This window comes from Cygnus atratus, chromosome 5, assembly GCF_013377495.2.
Source record: "Cygnus atratus isolate AKBS03 ecotype Queensland, Australia chromosome 5, CAtr_DNAZoo_HiC_assembly, whole genome shotgun sequence".
Lineage (NCBI taxonomy): Eukaryota > Metazoa > Chordata > Aves > Anseriformes > Anatidae > Cygnus > Cygnus atratus.
Window position 1 is genome coordinate 11,121,220 of NC_066366.1, and position 21,829 is coordinate 11,143,048.

Sequence of the window (21,829 nt, forward strand, 5' to 3'; positions counted from 1 at the left end):
AGCTGTATTGGGAAAAACACAAATGGAAATAAATTTGCTAGTGGGAGAAGTCTAAATTACTACAAGCAGTCCATATAACTGTCTAAGGAGTCTACACATTAATTCCGATTCCCTGTATCTGGTCGGATTGGCTCAGCTGCTACTGGAGCACATTCTGCTGGGATACCAGAGGGGTCTGGCGGGTTGCTGCGCCTGCACTCTCGATTCTGGTGGTGGCAGGGAAGCTGATGCTTCAGAAGCACGATGAATCCTGGGATCCTTCTTTGGAAACTAGAAGATGATACAATGACAGCTTAGCTGTTCAAAATACATTGTTTTCTATTACAGGGATTCTCTTTCCTTCTAGAAGATCAAGTAATGCTTTCAATTTCTTGGCCAAAATCCCCAGGAAATGCTTATGACTTCAATCAATTTACATTTTTCCCTGAAATATACAGATTTTGTAGCACAATACATGGCTGCTACAACAAAGGGAAGGAAACATTTATGTCAGACCCCTACCAGAAGTCAGACCAAATTCCCATATATGCCAAGGACGACCTTAGCTTTTATGTGATTCCTGAAGGATTCACAGCAAATAACCTATGCCAGTAATTAACAGGAAGACTTTATGAAGCTCTGAAATACTCCAGCAGATGCCTATGTTTTGCACTGACAGAGAATCTTCAGATTAAGCTGCAGGATGTGGCTTTGTCACTGAACAGGAGTGTCTGAGCCAGCATCTCTTTTTTCCTTTCTTAACTAAAATTACTCTGTATCCACCCTACTAAAGGGATTGCAATAAAACTCTATAAACTGGAAGGACAATTAAGTCACTTACGTTAAGTGCAAAAAGTCGTAATTTGATAATAATCCACTGATTTCAGTAAGCTAAGACACTAATCACTTACGAAAATCAAATTTGCACCGGTAATGTAGTGACTGGGCTATCCTGAAGCAATTCAGAGGTATTCATTAGCTCTGCCTCCATATGCCACCAAATCGTGTCTCTATCCAGACTGCCATCAGGCTGGGGTGACACCGCGTTACCTCCTGTGAGGCTTCTGTCTTGTGGTGCTTTATGAGGAGAGGCAGCGTCCAGACTCACAAATCATTTTTTTTTTTTGTTGTTTTTACACATCTTTTACCGTTTTCCAGCCAGGAGGCAAGCACTGTATTGGGCAGCCCAGAGCTGACACCAAGCGTGAAGGCTCCAAGAGCCGTGCACCTGCCTGCACCCAAGCCACGGCAGCCGGTCACTGTGCTCAGAGAAAGGCTCCGTGTTAATTTTCACAGCACCGTGCACCCCCAGAACTGAAGGAGGACACACAATACAGCGGGGATTTCCCCCCGTGGCCAGAAGGACCCGCGTACAGCCGCAGGAGCCCGGGGGAGGCCTAGCAGCGCGGCCGGCTGCGGGGCGCGGCTCGGCACCGCCAGGTGGCAGCAGCCGCCCGGCCACCGGCCCCGCCGGCCTCACGCTGCCGCCTCGGCCGGGTCGCAGCCGTGTGCGAGGAACGGACCCCCCGGAGCCATGACGAGGGTTTGGTCAGACCTCAGCAGCTCCCCAAAATTACGAGCTGTCACCTCCCGCCCGAAAATGCCCGCGCTTGGAGCGCAGGAGACCAGCCTCCCGGGGCAGGCCGCCAGAGCCGCTCCCCTCAGCCTCCACCAAGATCACAGAATTGTAGGGGTTGGAAGGCACCTCAAGATGGTCTTGCCTAACCTATATTTTGGTTAACTTTCATCAAGAGGCAGAGGGGGCTTGGTGGATGGAAATTTACTCCAACTGCAAACGCAAGCAGCGAGTATAGCTGCAGGCATCACACAGCATTATCACACTATAAATCAAAAAGCAATCTGGCCTCCACCAGTAACCCAGAACTACTGTTTCTAAATTTTCTCTTAATCAGTTTAGTTATATATATATATATATATAATGTTTTTAAACAGAGATGTATTAACAATATCTCCAAAGGTAAATTTAAAGATTATATGTATATATAAAGTTACAGTTCCATCCTCACCAGGATTCATTTGGCTTTATAATAATGTTGGCAAAAGTCAGTCATTGATCTACACCACTTTCTAGGCTTATTTACAAGGCAACCCCAAGTGTTGAAAGATGTCAGACCGTCAGTAACATCCAACTCCAGTACCTCAAAACAAATACACCACACTCTAACAGCCTCCCTTCTGGCCTGCGTGCATCTGCTCATTGAGCAAGTCAAAAAGCACTGCAAAGAATCCTAAAGCAGACCTTGAATAAGTTGCATTGTAACTGTTGATCTCTACTAAGATTTTGGTACATCAGATGGATTCACACCCACATTTCTCTCTACAGCAGCTACTGAACAGATAGCACAGAACACGCTGGCCTCCAGTAGAGATTACCAGTCATTCCTGACCTGATTTAGTGAAAGGGTTTTAGCAAAATAGGGAGAAATTATTATTTCAAAACTAGATATCTGAAGTACACCATCTCTCTCCTGTGTGTTGTTTTACCTACAAAGTATTAACCAGTTAGACACACATCATAAATCATGAAAACCTACCAGTTTTATACAGTGCAATGGCTTAGAAGAGAAATCAGACCTTCATCTCCCACTGGGCCACCTACCAAAAACCTCCCACTTCTTTCAGCAAAAGCCCATGCCATGCATTAGCTTTCCCTACTGTTGGGTTGCACTGAGAAAAAGAAGGGAGGCACACAGTTCACATGTGCAGCTCTTGAGGTTGATTAGAAACAGCCGTGACTCTAAGGCAGCTTAATCATGAAAAGCTGAGCTAGCTAACTGGGAGGGAAAGAGAAGGAGCCAGCTGCAAAATGTGAAAACATGATCAGTAATAGGAGGAGGGGTTGAAGCATTAACACTTTATCAGAAGTCATATCCAAAGAATAGAAAAAGAAACATGACTGAAGACAACAGAAGGTGGTGGAAGAAAAGGAGGAAAGGAAATTTTGTTTTCTTGGCTTCCACCCATCACTGTAGGCTTCTAAAACTGAGCTTGTTCATTCTTAGGATGCAAAGGATGTGGATAAAAAAAAAAATTATCTCCTGGTTAGCAAAACCCATTGCGATCTTTTTTAAGAAGAACAGCTGGTCAAAGGCACGTTCCGCATCATGACTTTTTGTCCCAAGTTACTTGATCTTTAAAATCAGCTCTAGTGTTGCCCACAAGTTTGTTCATGACGCTACATTATGACTTTAACTACTAGATGTATTCAAGCTCCTTCAGAATTTAAAATAAGAACATAAAATTACCCACTGACTCCAGCTGTGATATGCTTGCTATTTCATACTTTCACCCACACTCATTGGAAATTCAGTTCAAACGTGACAACTTGGTTTTAATCACAACTAATACGTGAGGCCTTTTTTCTCCCCTCTTTTTGTTTCCTGCATCCCGAAAGCACTGAAAATGATGTGTACGGTGGCAGAAGGCAAGTCAAATGCCCCCTGGAGGTACTCCAAAGCACTACACATCTAAGCAAGATGTGTCAAGCTCTGCAAAATATAACTGGATATGAAGAAGCCCAAAACACACTTCAATCTGAACTATTCTTCTGGGCGTTTGGTCTCAAGCCCAACACTGCAGCTATTCACAGCATCCACTAATTCCCCTGTGCCATTTCTAGGCCATAGGACTAATGTTCTCCTTTTAGTCTCTTGAATGGAAGTGATGCAGTGCATTGTAACTGACTGGACCTTCACATAAAAAGACCACATAAGTAGGGTTTCGCTCTGTGTTCAAACTGCTAAAATTTGCAAAGCTAAACACAAAGTCAACCTGCTGCATGCAGCAATACAGTAGCACTAGTTCTCTAGAAACTAAGCTATTTTTAAACTGCAGTAGCAATGTGAACTGCATAAATTAGCATAATTTCAGCCTTAACAGATAGTTCTCAGTTTACAGCATTACATGCTACGAATTAACACTCTGCAGATTCCTTGCTTCTAGTAAGCATGCGATTCACGTAGCAATACTTAAAATCCCCTTTTTCTGTCCCCCAAAATCTCAACGGCCTGTCTTTTTTACACTACCCCTTCAGTGCCTTTCAGACAATCAAAGGCTTGGATTTCATTACAAATCTCACAAGGTCTTCATGCGTAACTGGTGGTTCTGTGGCTTCATAATTGCAGGACATCCTACTATTTTCTCTGCTGGTGATTTTCTGCTTGTGGGCAGATGGCATCGAAGTGGAGTGCAGATGGTAACCCACAGCCCACAGACTCCTCATTATAATTTGAAATATTGTGTGCAGGTCTTCAATTCTTATCTTCTCTTTAATGCATTTTCAGCATTAAAGCTTTTTTTCAGAAGACAGCCCAAAGTAATGACACCTATTCTGTTTATAGCTGAGAACCTTCTCCTAACAAAGAGGTAATGATGTGCCTCATATATTCACAATTTTTCTTGAAATCCATAAATCATTAGTGGAAAGGATTTTAAATCAAGTATCTCTTGCTTTGATTCAAGCATTACCTTAAGGGGAGAAAAGAATCAATGATAAGGAAAAAAGTAGATCACACTGGAGCTTGAAGGCTTAAGAGTCACACAGGTAGCTATTTAAGGTAATTCCATGGCTCCAGGTATCGCTTTACCTGAGCTGCTTGGAATTATAATGGATTTATCTCCACAGAACACCTGTGAGATAAGGAAGTTGCCATGACATACCACGGCAGGCAGCTCTAGGTGACTTGTCTGAAGCAGTGACAGGGCCGTGGAGGAACTCCGCGTGGGTCTCCCAGGCCGATGCGCTCACCTGCCCTGTAAGCTCTTCAATGCCTCTCGGCAGAAAGGCACGGCTCCAAGCAAAGGGGCTATACAATCCATTCTTACTGTTCTTTCAAGTCTATTCACAGTGTCCAGTCTGGTGGAAATGGCTTTCCTAACCTCTTGACCAGTTGGGAAAGTCCTAGAAACAGCAAGTTAAAAATATCTGTGCTGGAAAATAGTAAGGAATACTAAGCATTAGAGGTCAAACCTGGATCCCTGAATAGTTTGTATTAATCTATGGAAAAACATTAAAAGAAATACACTTATCCCTTAGTTCCCTTAGTTATAAAAACATAACAAACAACATTTAAAGCCATCCAAATGACATAGTTGATAAAGATTTGGTAACTCATTAGCTAATTTCTTCCATTCCATAAGCCTAGATTTGGACCTGATAAACACAAATAAAACGATCTGCTGGAGCCTGACAACCTATTACTAAACTGCACTATTGTAACCCAGCTACAACAGCACCTTGTAAACTGTCTCACAAAATGCTTTCTGTCTATTTAAAGGACTGATAAATGTTGATTAAATAAGCTTACTGCCTTTAAGAGTAATCATTAGCAAGTCTTTTCTCAAATGTCTGAAATGATTTGTTCATTATACTTCAAAACATTCAGATGTTCAACTGGGTTGAATATAATTTTCCCTTAGTTCTCCTGGTTATTATATATATGCAGAGTGTGTAAATAAACCACAGCACGAATAATATGACTGTACAGTACAGGCCTATAATCTTCCCCAGCATGCAGGCATGGTAATGATCTTACACACAGACAACACGAGGTGAAGAAATGAAATATTTCTTCACTAAAGGTAATTTAACTTGTCTACATTCATGGAAGAGGATTATAGGAAGTCATCTTCACAGAGGGTTTACTTTCACAGCAAAAAAAAGACAGTAACCAATGATCATTCAGGAAGACTTGACCTTTCTTTGCGCAGGCACGACTGTCGTGGCCTATACACTAAATGCAGCATTGACATCAACTGAATAAGTTTGTGCTATCTTTTAGTGCAAAGGTTTAAAAAGGGTAATAGAAATACTGGAACTTGAGATATAATACTGAAGGATTTCTACCTCAAAAGAAATGAACAGATACATTTCCTCTCTAGCCTCATGACTTTTATATTAAATTAATAAGGGTCTTCAAAATTGAAAATCAGCATATACTGTTCCATTAGAAAATTGAATATACTGTTCCATTAGAAACCTCAGCTGAATTCACGGCTCAAGAGAATAAAAAATTTCCAGGGGAAGAGAAAGCTCCACTGTAACCTCTTTAACAGAGCTTTGACTTTGTAAAGCCCAGCTTCACTGCACAGTGCCTCACATCTTGTTCAAATGCCTGCTCAGAGCTCTTTAGCACGTGAGAGGCCCATGGCGTATGGAAAGGTAAGAAAGTTTTGGCAGACAACGAAATACCGTGCCAGTATTTCTGACACAGTAAGAATGACACTATCACACATCTGCTCATCTGTGAGAAGCAGGATCTGCCTGTGACAAGGTCAATTTTGAGAAGGGTTGGTATTAAAAGATTACGCTCCCTCCATCCTCTCACTGAGTATGTGCTAATTATTTCAGGATAGCGTAAGAATTCTTTGATCCTCCAACTCTTCCTTCCTTCCGTCACAAGATGACTCTGGCTGCCTGCTCAACCCCAGAGCAATGGCACGTCCTAATTCCGTAATTGTGGATTTAACCATTTTCAACCTTGAAATTTAACCCTAAGAAATTGAGTATGTGGGTAATCCATGTAATCCAGGCCTCTACACCTGTCCCTCTTCCAACTAATCTCACCATCCCTCATCATGTCACATCTTAATTTAGAGTCCTATCTGCTAAGGTCAGTGTGAGTGGATGCTCGGAAGCTGCAACTAGTAGTATCTGTCGCACGGCAGGACCAATTACTTCCTTTGTGAGCTCTGTGACATACAGAAATATGAATAAAATGCCAAGCCCTTCCCAGCAAAGCATAGAAGATCTCTACAAGTGTCGTGGGAAACAATGGAGCAAGAGACAGGAAAATAAATAAATAAACACAGTGTAGCCCTGGATAACGCGATCTGCTGGTATTAAGTTTTCTCTTGGAGGAGTTAAGTATATACCAGCTGCTCTACATTAAACCGAGCTGGCATTTTAAATCATGCAAATTAGCCTAGCTACCATCCATTTCAGTCCAGCATTTAATAGCATCGCTATAAATGATGCAGAGGACTGGCCAAACCGAGCCCTGCCATTTCAGCTGCTGTCAGAAGAGAAAGGAGGAGGGAGGGGAACGGCACTTGGTGATTCTGCAGCTATTCACAAGCTGATATAAAAGAGATTCCTCCTCCCACCACAGGTATTGTTACAGGACTGAAATGTGCACAAAATGCCTAAGGCTTTCATTTGTTGAAAATGCATATATATCAAAGCTGCTAAGAACCACCGCAGAATTACCTAGAATTACATGATTTGCCAGCAGACCACTGAACGTTCAGATCTCTCTTTGCTTAATGCTGCATAATAAGCACAGAGTGGACCTGACGATCCATCATCTTGCTACTGCTGATGCAACAGCCCACGGGGAGCCAGGGGAGGAATCAGTCCCCAGCACAACGCCTCATGCCGACGGCCATTGCTCAGACTACGAAGAAAACGGCCCAGTGCAAACCTGCTGAATCCCGGAGAGCTCTGGAGGTGACAAAGAGGGCTGGCTAGGTTGTATCTAGCTCGTGTTGCTGGGGCCCAGAGGTGACACTTCAGCACAAATGTGAAATTCTGTGCAGGAGAGTGAAGAATCTGCTATTGAGCATTCTAGGAGCTTTTTGATTTCTGACTCTTTCCTATGCCTTTTTTTGGTTGGTTTTTACTTTTTTTCTTTTCCAAGTGCCCACAGCTGCAAGTAACCTGTTCAACAAAGAGAAGCTGGGAATGATTTCTCTGTTAAAAATTAGGTACAGATGCCTCACTAACCAACCCAACAAAACAGACCACTGGTGGAGACCTGTGGGCATCTCGCATGCCACTGCACCACACTGTGTGTGCACACTAACCTCACCTCCAACAGGGCTGGTCCTCCAACTCTCACCACCAGCCTTCCAGCTGGAAAGCACCCCTGAGAGGAACATCTTCCCTAGGACGACCAAAGCAACCCATGGCAGAGGCAGCCCCAAGCCCCCCGCGGGACCCTCGCTCATCCCCCTGCACCTGAGGCTTGGGTAGCTGCTGGCAAGGATGGGACACAGCAGACAGACTTGGTTCCCCTTACCTGCCCTTCAGCACCTACTCCATCGCCCAAAGGCAGCCACACACAGGGCCAGCCTGGGGTCCCCTCGTGGCCTGGGGCCGGCTGGGTCCCCACAGGGCTCACCTCTGCTGTGGGTACCTCCCACAGCTCGGCTGGGGGAAGGCAAGGCAGACATCTCGCAGAAAGGCACCGCACCTCCAAATTTGACTTAATATTCACAGCACTCCCCATCGCCTGGTGCTACAGGGACAAGCAGCTGCGGGCAGAGGAGGAGATCTGTGTCGGTCTCACTCGTGGCAGAGGCTTCCATCATGGAGTTCTACTTGCATTTCCTTGCATAGAATTTTACTTCTGACTCACAAGCAGATCCTCTTTCAAATGTTTTTGCCCCTTATGAGGGTTTTGGAGTCTAAGTATTAAATCCTGCAACACCAAGCCACTCCATGTCATCCTCAGCCTACCAGGTAAAAAGCCAAAAGGCTACCTATTGAAAGCTACGAAAAGGAAAATCGTGTTTGCCGCAGAGGGAAGTTTCTATCTAACTGCTTAGAAACGGCCTCCTAGGCAACCGCTGCTCTTCCCTCTTGAAAAGCAGAAAGTGGTTTTGTGCAGTAAATTAGAGCGAGTTCCTCAGAATCCCCCTGGCCTCGTACAGCCCTCAAGTCGGAGGCCTTCCTCCTGCCCTTCCCAGCTGCAGGAGGACGGGCACCAGCCAGCCAGCCAGCCCTGGCAGCGCTCCGCTCTGCTCCCGTGTTACCCGGCATGACCAGATCCCCATGCGCTCCCTCCCCGGGCATCTCGGAGGAGTAAGACATAGCAATGCGGAAAATAATCTTTCCCAAAATAATCCATCCCAATAAAGCCACAGATGAGCCTGGAATACGTATGCCCATTCTGAAAAGCAGCCTGACCCGCGGTTACGGAGCAAAAAGAACAACCCATTTTTAAGCTCTTGCTTCAAACAGCCTACGCACACTTGATCTTGTAACACAGATGACATTTTAAAAATTAGTTTTGAAGACTTAAATGTCTGTAAGGCTCTTTGAAAGGAAGGATAATTTGTAACTGAATCAAATTTGTCTTACCAGACTAATCCATTAATTACTGTCTCCACCAGCAATAATCAAAATTGTGCACTGACCTTTGCAGATGCAAAGGTGTCCTCAACATCTGTTCCAGGACTTTTAACCTTGGACACACACGTCCAGATACTGTTCTTAGATGAAATCTACGAAAGTAAAACTTTGAATCGTGCTATGTTGTCTAAGGAGGGTTTCTGACTCTGAAAAACATGACATGAATCTTTACATCTCCTTTAATTTAGGATATTACACCTGATAGCTGCATCTGCTGGAGGAAGCAAATCTGCTAGGCCACTTGTACAAGTTGATTAGAAATGACTTCCTTGTAATTAGTGTCATAACCTGAGAAACGGCCAAAATAGACATGACACAGAAAGATATCTGTTACACTCTTAAAAACTGTCATAGAAAAGCAGCATCTAGCTTACCAGTACTACCGTTACCTGTAATTTCCAACAGTGAGCGGCTCAAGTGGACACAGCAAAAGAGAAAGGGAGCAGCTTCTAAATCCCTGTTTTCAGATACCCAAGCGTAAAAACATCTCAGCATCCACATGTACCACCAGACGTCACCACACAGGCCTAATCAGCAACATGAAACCCCTCCGGGGTATTCATTTTGTTCTACCAAACACACTTTGTGTGGAAGTCCAGCTGGGTACAACCGGGTTCCTCCACGCAGGCTTCATGGTACGTGCCGCGGGGATGCCTGGGACCACCAGAGCCAAGAACCTGTTCGTACCCCAAGTGGGGCACAGAAACAGTGGCAAACCTGATGCCATTACAGTCCAAAACAGGATGCTATTACAGTCCAAAACTGAACAAGCACAGGGGCAAAAGTCCTAGTAAAAGCCTATCTCGAAACCCAGAGGTTAGATATTTTTTCCTTTCGTTTATTGTTTTCCCACACATTGCTTCCAATTCTAAAATAACCCAAAAGTAAAATGAAAAATAATCCAAGGATAACACACCTAAAAATACTTTCAAGAGGAAAAAAAAAAGGTGGAATCACAGCAAAAGTCCGGATCTCAGCCTGATTTAAAATAAGAAGCAACCTGTTTTTTCAATTATTTACTTTAATAAACGGTTTATTTATTATAGGTTTTAGCAATTATTTCCATGCCTGTGATTTGCAAAACTGAATAAACTGAGAATGTTTCCACAAACTATTTCAGAAAGAACAATTTACAGATAAAATTAGAGACATACAAGTAAGTGCCAAGTGTTTGACTGAATTCCAGTTCTTGGTGAATGGAAAACCAGCAGCCTCCTGTTACAAAATGTACCAACAGTTCATGTCTAATAATACACATAAAATCTGACCATTTATATACTTCAAATATAACTGTTTCTAAAAATAATACTCAACCAGGGTATTTTTAGTCAGGTAGATTTCTCAGGGGAACGAATCTGAATTACGGTTGAGATTCTACAGTTTGCTCCAAGGAAGAGCAAATGAAATCAATGGGGTAAATTTAAAGAGCATCTCTTGATTTATACCAGAATCAAAATATAAAATTTAGCCCCATAGCTTAAATAAACAGAAAGCAAATGAGAAAAAAAAATGGAAGGAGATAAAAATTCTTCCATTGCAGGCCCAACTGTCAATTTATTCAAAACCATATCTTCTAAAACAATACTTAAATTTCTTTTGTATTGCAAGTTTAGGAAGTTCAACCAAAGTAATTATTAATTTAAATACCTCCTTAATTTCTTCTGCTTTGGTAGGAAAAAGTGACGCGTAGGCTAAAAGCATTGAACTACTCTACAAATTAAACTGAGATGTAAATCCAGGGGTGAGATAATATGGAAACTGAAGTTCCGGAGTAGACAAAGTTTCTCAAAGGACTCTTCAAAGGAAATCACAGAGCCAAAACCAACCCCCAGATTTCCCAAACCAAAAATGAAATCCACCCTTCCCATCTTAATAAAATAAAGGCTTTCTTTTCAAATAGCCTCTAGATTAAAAACAAACAAAACAACAAACAAAACCACATATAATTTGGATATTCCAAATATCGACTGGAATTTGTAAAGAGCATAGGTGGTGTTCATCTCATCATTGTTTCTTTCTGTTTGGTAGTTTTCGGTACTTATCCTTGAGAAAGATTCATTTTATTTAACAGACCTTCTGATGAGAGCATTTTGTAGAAGACTGAAGAACAAGACTTTACGATGAGCTCCATGAAGTATGCCAGTGAGGTTTTCAGTTACTAAGACCACTCGTACAGCTAAAAGTACTGTCTATACTAGGCCTACCATACACAGAAATGCTTCTTTTAGTTTCCCCATTTTACACTTGCTTATTAAATTAAAAGGATTTTATCCATATTTGAACATTAACAAATTAGATATACCAGCTAGCAGTTGGACAGCTAGAAAGACTCAATGCATTTCTGTTGGCGCAAACTTCAGTTCAAACAAACCTCCAGCAGAGATTTAGTGTCTAAAAAAATTAAAACACAAACCATACATCAAAGAAGAGACAAACAATGGAGGAAAGGTAAAAGCCAAACTCTGTAAGCTGCCAGAGAAATTCGCCAGTGCAGCTGAGGATACAAAGAAAGGCAGGGAGAAGGAGAGCAAGAGGAAAAAGGAACTTGTTACTGGTTAGAGGACAGCGGGACCGAAGTATCTACTTGGTTACTGCCATGCATAAAGCATCGGAGCAATACACGCAATACTTCTACAGAGCAATACTTCTTAAATCAGGGACAAAGTTGAAAATGCTCACTGAAGTAATATAACTTATGGAATAAGCTAGAAGTTTCAAGGACAGAGGGAGAACTCTTGGACACCGTACGCATAAGCATTTTGCATTGAATAACAAGTAGTAGCAAAGGAGAAAGATAATCTAATAGTCAGGGGACGAGCTAGTAATTTTCTATAGCACAGCAGACACTATGACCTTGGGTAAGTCTCTTTGTACCTTAGCCGTTCATTTACAAAGTAAGAACCATATCCCTACCTCTAGAGAGTGCTTTTAAGGTAAGTATATTAAAGTTGGGAAGCCCCCTTAGATACTACCTATTTGCGGTAATCAGAGAAACAGCATAAAACTCAAAAGCAGGAAAAAGGTCATATTAAATGGATGTTTCAAAACCACTCACCTTGGACAATGAAAACTTGATTGAATTCAACAGCAGCACAAGGTCACCAACACATAGCTTTGGAAATGCTGTTTTGGGCAAGTCCACAGCAAGGTACCGAGCTTGGGTAGGAACGTAAAATGACGAACAAATGCTCTTTTTTCTGAAGAACTGTCTTAAACCAATAACAGAGCAAAAAACATTTTCACTCGTTATCCAGTCACAATTAAAAGCTGAATGGCACTCAGAACCCAAGTGACCCTTTGCAGACTCAGAATGAAAAAACAATGATGAAATAACCTCTTGAGTTTGTAGAGCAACCTTACATCTTTTGTTCAAATGCAGGGCATTTGAAGAAGGTAATTCTTCAAATTAAATGACAAATTACTGAAAACTCCATATTAATAATCACAATAGAACACTTTATAACTTGTTACCTCGTTTGTTCTCTGATAACATTTCATTTGGAACAAACACCTTCCAATTTAATATATAACACTATGTACCTATAAAATAATAATCAAAACCATTATAATCATAAATAGAAGGATTTGGCTACTTAAGAGACCCAGACTGCTGATACAGCAATCTTCTGGAAGAATATAATTAAGGACATAACTACCATTACATAAGCGAGCTCATTAAAATTAATACTAACTTAAAATTAATTTTGCGGTTATAGATTTTGCTAGCCTAAATCTATGCCTTTTCTTAGATTTTTCCAACTCTTCAGTAACTTCTTTGCACACATCCTAAACGTGACTTCATTTGGCTTCCTCCAACAAAGCAAAGTCATCTTTTATGGTTATCAGTATTACTAACTACATTTGTCAACATTTCTTTTATAATTAGCACAGCAGTGTTGGTGAGACCCAATTCCACCACTGAGGCAGCTTGCATAACAGCACTGAGAGCAGTCTATGTACATCTGATTTTCAACTAGAACCAGATTAAGACTCACAGGATTTCTACCCCTTCTGAAGACAGCTCTATACTAAAACTACAAAGCCCAACATCATGAATAAGAAATGGCTAATGCATGTGAGAAATGAGGGCATAATTTTTCTGCTATTTTTTTTTAAATCTTTCTCCCCGTGAAGCCTCAGATTAGCAAGAAGTTGATACAGAGGTATAAAACTGCTTTTAATAAAAATAATTAAATTTTAGAAAAGTAATTACTAGTATCTGAACTATACAAATTCCTCTGGATTGCCAACGGCATGGGAATGGGGACAGTGAGGCGGAGAGGGCTAACTGATAGCTTATAGATCGCAAGTCACACGTGGCTCATGAACCAGTTGATGTCAGCCTAGATTTGAAGTATGGAAAACACTGGCACAACCCATTAAATAATCCATTTGTGAGTAGCTAGACTACTCCAAGGCAGCACACAACTGACTGAAACACTCTCTGAAATTTTCTGGTAGTGTACTATCAAGCTGGGAATGGCTACCAGGTAGATTTTCACAAGGATCTGCAAGGGACCATCTTTACCATTCCATATTGTCATTGACTTGGAGAACAGAAGAAGTAGTCAGAAAAACCCAGGGACATTTCTAACCTGGATGGGTGTTCCAAACAGTTTGGGAGATATACCTAGAACTCAAAATGTTTTTAACAAATTGGGAAAGCAGTGTGAATGGAATAATATCACTAAGAGAAAAATGTAGTGTAAAAATAGAAAATGGGAGCTATCTGAGCGAGGTAGTTTTATTGCAGGCAATGATATCATGCCACAGTGAATCATAAAAAAATATGAGTCAACAGGGTGGATCTGTTGCCAAAAATTAAAAATAAACTACATCTTTTTAAAAATCTCTATCAACTGAAAACTCAAGTGTAGGATAGAAAAAATGATACCTGCTGCACTTAGCTATAATGAAGCAGAATGAAGTGTTCAGTTTGAACAGGATTTTTTATAAAAGATTTAGGCAACTTCTACTGACCTCTACTGAACTGGGTTCAGCAGAGAGCATGAATAGTTGTAAGAGTTCTAGAAATCCTGAGAGAAACGGCTAAAAGAATTACACTTGTCTTGAGCAGAGAAAGAGAAAAGCGAGGGAGAACATGCCAACCCCTAGTGAGCACCTATCTTCCACATCTACCAAGGAAGGGACAAGCGAGCTGCCCAACTCGCAGCCAGAGAAGTGCACGTTCGGTATCTGCAATGCCACTGCCACCCCTCCCCAACAAACGTTAAGGACAACCGTGTACCCGAGCGGGTTGCTTCAGGTGATGGCTGAAGACACGCTTCAATAGCAGGTCAGACTGATGCCTGTCCACAGTGACCCGAGGTGCTAGAGTGGAAACGGAGGACCAATGACTTTGTAATGTGCCGGTGGTTATAGGACTACTGCAGTTACTGAAGACCCAAACAGTAACTGCTTTTTAGGTTCTGCAGAGAACAAAAATAAAGCAGCTGAAGTATACAACACAACAGCAATAAACACGGTAATTAAATCCATGATCTCCTCCAGTGGCTTTCACAATAACGTGGCAACAGGCTGTGTTCTTGCAACAGCCTCTTCCTTCTTGCACCCTGCACAAACAATTTTACCGTGGCCAAAGACTTCTAATTGGCAATGACTTTGGCCTTACACAATTAATGCAAATTTAGTAGCCAAATACATATGACTTTTTCAGAATAACTAATAAATACCACGTCGTATATGAGAGATTGCTATCTTACTATCTATTTGACAGAAGTTTCTCTGGTAACAAAGTTAAATATTTCCAAAACAATGCTCTCTAAACATGGGTATAATTTATTGGCGCTGTTTTCAAATTAGATGAAATAAGCACGAGTGCAACAGTAGAATACTGTTGTGCACAACACAGGGAGTTTAATATGGAAAAATGAATGGAGCGTGTATATCAGTAACAATAAAATACAAACGATACTGCCATGATTCATTGACCTAAGATTTCAGACTAGCATTTACAATGGGCTTGATGCTAAAACCCTCAGACCTTTCTTTGGAAAGTGCCTCTGAAACGCACTGAAGAATGCTTTTTATAAATTGCACAGCATTTTAAATAACCCATTGCCCTTATATGGCCTTAAGGCACAAAATTTCCAGTTACTACAAAATTCAGCTTACACATGTAAAACCGTAACAAGAAGGTTCAAAAAAAAAAAAAAAGACAAATAACCACACAGCAAAACATAAAGAAGTTCTCACTGATATCCTACTTTCCCAAGTAGGATAGCTTGATTTTCGGCATTTTTTTTAAATGAATGTTTTAATGAACACTACACGCAGCGCCCATGTTTTTTGAAGAATTGAGATCCAAATGAGTACAGTCTGGCACTGAAAAGCTGACGGACCTAGCACTGGTGTTCAAGTGGCTTGAATCATCCAACAACAGTGTTAGAACAGGATCTAGTACCTTCACGTTGTGACTTCTAGTCTATGCACTAGACACAGCCTCTTTTCTAGAATACATCAGTGCAGTAAGTGCAAGGAAAAAGGCAAACATGAATTCAGTGTGGAAGTACATATACAACCACGTCGGGGGAGAAAGATTCATACATATGCATGAAGATATCGCTCTGTACCATCCGTCTGATCATCTGTAAGCAGACGACCTAAACATTAGGTCAAATGAGTTGCTCTCTGTCCTTATTTTGTCCGTGAATTTTTAATTATGTAGTGCACAGCAGACTGACTTCAACAGGATTAAGAGAAACTCCCTTAAATACTCCCAGAACATCCTGTGGCTTGGCGATTATTAAACTCTCCAGAGACATAATAGAAGTCTGAAATCCTTCATGTTGAAATAGAAGCTGAACTCAGATATCCTACTCTCTTGAACAAATACTCTAACCACTCAGCAGTTATATCAAAGCAATGCTTCTCTTCCAGTTGCGTTGAAAGTTGTCTGATGCCACCTTGGCTTTTGATAGCAGCAGCCTATGCCTCTAACTCTAAGAGAAAGTTTGGGGATGCAAATTCCAAGTTCAGCCCCCACAAGGAATACAGCACGAGACACGCTGATTTCAGTCATTTTTACTTCTTGTCCTAGGTTTTTGATCCAAGTGTCAGAACCTCTTTGCAACTCGTCCTCCACCCACACAGGAAGATACTCTGTCATTCCTGGTGGGCTGCAAACCCCCGTGGGGACCCAGATCACCAGAAGAGAGGTGCCAAAACACTCAGCATCAGTCCATTTTCTGGATCTAAACTATAAATGCCATGGGAAGAATGTGAATTCTCTCCCTGGCAGGGGAAAGAGAATGCCAGGTGCCTGCACAGTAAAATGGCGAGGGCCATATATAGTGCTTAAAATAGCCAAAGAAGCAGATGATCACCCTGTAGCACATACATATTCGAGATATTTAGTCCTAGTGTGGTGTTTAAGACTAAATCTCGCATAGTTTATTGTCAGAAAACACTTCTACACCTGAATATAGCTGAAGGTTTCCTGGGATAAAAATGCTTCTGCTACCAATACGCCACCTGGCAGCTGTCTCTCTATCCCATTCCTCCTCCCACTCCTTCACAGGGGAAGGGAGGAAAAAGAAAAGAACAGTACCCTTCATATAACTGATCTGGAAAGATCTCCCTTTAGATATAAACCGATGTCCCAGATCACTGCCTTGAATGGCAAAACCCTGCATGCTGATGTGGGTAGAGGAACCAAGGTTGAATCAATAAGAATAACATAAGAGGACTGTGTTTACCCACGATAATGGATAGTAAAACAAACCTCACTCGTTCACACCTTAAAAGGTGCTGGTCACCCGCTAAGACTTATACCCAAATGAGGTTACTGAGCATGACAAAGCCTAGGATTTCTCCCACTACTGAAGTTATTAAAGCTCAAAATTATCTGACATTTCTTTTGCATCAATCTCTTCCTGTTTAAATACAATAAACGAGCTTGAAGACCCTTTCATCATCAGAATGTACAAATGGGGTTTTGTACTACATCTGTATAATAAGGGTTAAAAACAACTTGCTATTCTATTCTCCTTTCTGCTGCCAACAGCTACCACTCTGGCAGGAACTCTCTGGTTATAACGTAAGATCAGAAAATATTTTTCAATAACAATCACTTTTGCAGGAATGTAAATTTCTATGCAGAAACCAAGGTACATCAGAGAGCACAGCATATAATGAGATTTTGCTGACATTTCATAATTACAAGGACAGACACTAGCACAAGGGAAAAATAGCATTTGTTTCCCTCTTAAGAACATGATGTGATGCACAGGTCAGTCTGTCTGCTGCCACCACCCTGACACCAATACTTGTCTGTCTCCTTTTTCTACTCTTGGTCCCCGAGGAGCTGCTACAGACATGCTAGCCCAGCCTCACCGGCCTGATATGTCATTCTGGCTACCAGCAAACAAAGTGCAGCATATCCTAAAATTCAGGGCATGGGGCCAAACACGCCCAGTCAGTAGTCATGCTTTCCTGAAGAGAACAGGGTTACGGGGCCACAGATTTCAAAGTCTAGATGGCAGGGATGACTCATTATTCCCTGAGGAAGGAAAAGAAAGCAGAGAAAAGGAGAGATGTATCCATCATCATTTCCCAATCCGGTACAGTGGAAGCACCACCTTCTCCTGGCCTGAGATGCCCGTAGAAGAAGCCTGTAACATATACGTCTATTTCCAAAATTCACCATGCTACTACCCAGCAATCTCTGTAAGATGCTAATCGATTCTGCTTGCTGCTGCAGACCGTCCATCCGCTTTGCTCATGCCGTAGTACACTAGCACACGAATGGCTCATGCTGCTGCTGAGCACACTGGGGTATCGGCAGCACAAGGCAGCCTGAGCCATGCTGAAAACGTTACTATGCTGACAAAAAAGGAACCGAGCTGAAGAATGTACGTTTCTCCTCCCTATGCAGGAGCAGCATCTGTAAAAACAATAGATTTCACTACAACATGGATGTTTTCTAAAAAATGCAAATTGGTAAGAGGCTGCACCTGTGATGTCACACACACATAGCATTAAAACAGACAATTCCACTTGAATATCCCTCTCGTATGTAAGCTATTTAATTTAGCTGCACTGTGAATGACACTTGTATTGTAACCGAGCATTAAGCACTGCCTCCCTTTCGCTCCCCACAAAACTGCAAACACCAAACGTTCACACAGCTAACGCTGTGTGACCACAACCAAATACAATATATGTTCATGACAACCAGCAGTCTTTCCACATTGCAGCCACAGAACCCAGCCATCGCAATCAGCACCTACAGAACAAACACAAAGAGCGCACCCCAGAAACAGCATCCCTGCCATCTCCCTGCCACAAACCCCCCAGTGCAGGCAAAACCAGTACATGAGGCAACGCAGAGCAAGAGCACACACAGCACCATCCCTCACAACCCCAGTGTCAACCCCACCAGGGTAGTGAAATTACAAAATCATCCCTTGGTAAGAGATGCCACACTATGTGGAATAGAAAACACCCCACCACTGCAGACAGATGTTATTACACATGCACCCCCCCGCTGCTGCTCACACCACTGTCCACCTCATAAAACCTGCTGCATGCATTCAACGTGTGAATCCATTCTCACATACACCTCCCCAGCCTTCGGCGCTTTCTAACCTGTGTGTCAAATCCATTTTCTACCGAGCTACTCTTCCTTGGTGGGAGTCCGTCTCCTGCATTTTCTTGTCCGTTAGGAGACTTGAGAGGAATCTGGCTGGAATACGATGGCTTCGTCACCTCCACCTTGTTCCCAAACTTCAGGTAACAGGGTTGTGGGATGGTCCTGGCCGTCGGGACGTGCAGGATCGGAGCAGCGCTGTGGACGGGTTTAGGTAGTCCCGATTTCATTTTGGAGGCTACCAGGATGGCTGGCATTTTCTCTTTCTGCTTTCCTAACACGTTTCTGTCAGCAGCAGCAACGGTGGAGACAGCAGGCAGGGAGAGAGAAAAGGGCACAGTTGGAAAGCTGCTATACTAGAGCAGCCTGGTTGACTGCAGGGATCTCCAAAACCAGCTCAGAATTAAAAAAAAAAAAAAAAATCTTTCAGCCTAAAATATCTCGCAGCTTTGTGCCAGCCTTCCACCTGTTTCCTCTGAATTTATTCTCAGTTCTTCGCCACTGTCCTCCTTCCTATTTCTGCTGCTGTTTAGCTCGCTCCTTCGTTTCTCCGGCCGGGTTTTCCCCCTGGCAGCAGCAGCAGCAGACTTGTGCTCCGTTTCCCCGTCACTGCATCCCCGAGCCCCCCAGGAACCTGCTGCTGCGTGTGCTGCCCCGCCGGCAGCAGCGCAGGGCGAGCGGGCAGGATTTCCAGCTTAAGATGTCTTTCTCCGGTCTTAGCCAAGAAGCAGATGCAGCTCAGCGCGTTAATGACTGATGCCCTTGGATGCGAGCCTTACCGAGTCAAGCCTCTTAAAGCCTTAATATCTGCCCACAGGACAGCGACTCCGGAGCTGAAGGAGAAACCGTCCGGCGGCGGCAACGTCGACTACCGAAACACGCCCGCGGTGGCAAAATTCCCCGGATCCCCGTGTGCCGCTCGGGAAAACCCGGAGCGCACACGCTCAGCTGCCGGGGAGGGGGGGGAGCGGCCGCCGCCTCATGTTAGGCGCCCGCCCTGGCGCTGCCCGCACCCGCTGCGCTCTGCCTCGGGCTGTGGCCGGCCCCGGCTGAGGCACGGCCGGGCTCCGGCAGCCCCGGGGAGCCGGGGCGGCGCTGCCGGCGGGAGCGGGAGCCAAATCCCCGCCGGAGGAGGGGCCTTGGCCGCGCCGGGCGGGGGGCTGCGGCCGGCGGCTTCGGAGCCCTTCGGGCTACAGCGCCCTCAAACAAAAAGCCCCGGGGCTGACTGAGCGCCCCGAGGGCTCCGGGAGTCTCCCGCTGAGGGGATGGCAGCCCTGTGAGGCCCCAGGCCTGCCCTCAGCCCCTCGTTCCCCTCAGCCTCTGTGAGGGGGCCGGTGGCCGAGGAGGGTCCCCACAGCAGCACCCACAACCCTCCTGAAGGGTCTCGGGGCAGCCCGTGGCCCGACGGCTGCCCCACAGCCCCAAGGCTCAGGCCCCACAGAGCGCTCCCACCCATGTGGCACCCCACATGCCTTCAAGGTGCAAGGGCAGGTTGTTCCATCTTGGGCTGGTTCAGACCAAAACCTGTGGTGGTTCCAGGGTGTAGAGGGCTCTAGGATTAGGCAACAAGACTAGGAGAGCGTTTTAGGATTGAGAAAGCTCAACTGGATATCCGATGAGTCCCCACATCCCTGCATCCTTCTGGGGACGTCATCTGAAATGACTCAGCCAAGGTTGCAGAGGGAGTAAGTGGCAGAACTGGAAATGAGAGTCAGAACGTGTGTTAAGTTACACTCTTGTTAAATTACTATCCTGCCTCAGCATTTCAGTGTTAAAAAGTCCTTTCTCCATTAACACAAAAAACAGCTTCAGAAGACATTAGGCATTTTGGGGTTTTGTTTTTAGCTGTCTCACACTAACTAGATGACTTAAACCCAAAAACAAAGCCTGGACAAACCGCCACCACTGTCTGCCATGTCTCGCACTTAGCATCGCGTCCTGGTCACCTAATTCAAGCTCCCACAGCACACACACAGTTCCCACGTTAACTAGGCATTGTATTGCTCTTGGGATATTCAGCACATCTGAAAATATGTATCTACCAGCCCCGCAGGCAGCTTTGTATTAACTCTAAGAGGGTAATTTTTTAAAAAAAAATATTTTTATGAGTAACTGTGTGTCCATTCTAGCTCTTATTCCACTAATCTCAGACTGGAAATTGCACATCTCTATTGATCCACCTCATTCAGAGTGATCTTCCAATGTTTACCTCCCTGCCATAAAAACAGCGCACAGCATCTGCTTAGGCACAACTGTATAGAAAATTTCAAAGCCCAACAACTTGACAAAGAAAGTCAGATTTACCATACAAAAGGACTGGTAGTTATGGGAACAGAAATGTGTAAAATGCTATGATACCATTTCCATTGCTTAGTGCTGAAAACTCAGCCTTTCTAACTAAAAAGAAGATTGGGCTCAAGTACGAAAAGCTTGAAAAAGATCCAAGGCTGAAAACAAGGCTAATTTTAGGCCTGTAATAAAATACAGTGAAGTTTAAAAGCTATTAGAAGATCTAATTGACAGCTTTATTTTCTGTTCTTCACTTACACATTTTATTAGGTTCAGGCCACCAATCCCAGATGCACAGAACTTGCCAGGTTTTGTTGTTCTGTTTTCATCTTAGGAAACTGGCTAGGTTACAGTATACCAAGACAGATACATAGTTAATTTGAGTAAAATGAAATGATTCTTCCAATTGCTGCTTTAATAATTATTGAATGAGATGATCTGATAATGAGATACATCCAGTGGCAACACACCTATAATGTGAGGCCATAAACCGTTAACAGGTCACATACTGCCTAGATCTACAAAGATGGACAACGCTAATTTGGTCCATCTTTGCAAGTGACTAATCATCATTTTTCTCTTAATAATTACTTTTACCCGTTTTTACGGCTAGCATTTGTGGAAGAAACTACTTTTTTTTTCTGGACAGTCAATGGGATCCGGAAACCTATCTTCCTTATCCTCTTTAAAAAGCCCAGCCAGTTTTCCCTTTCCCAGTTTTGGAAAATCACCCACATTTCTGTATCTTAGCTTTTAGAGTAAGCAATATTAAAAAGCAAGAGCTTCACTCTTTCCTG

General features: G+C 43.2%; 1 protein-coding gene across 1 annotated transcript in view; it reads right to left on the bottom strand.

The window, feature by feature from the left end:
* NAV2 (neuron navigator 2) overlaps window positions 1-19,699 on the bottom strand; it is a 233,111-nt gene extending 213,412 nt beyond the window's left edge. The window contains exon 1 of the mRNA XM_050711116.1: window positions 18,743-19,699. Coding sequence (XP_050567073.1) covers window positions 18,743-19,000 — 258 coding nt within the window. The 5' untranslated portion in view covers window positions 19,001-19,699. The remainder of the gene's footprint in view (window positions 1-18,742) is intronic.
* Window positions 19,700-21,829: the final 2,130 nt, after the last annotated feature.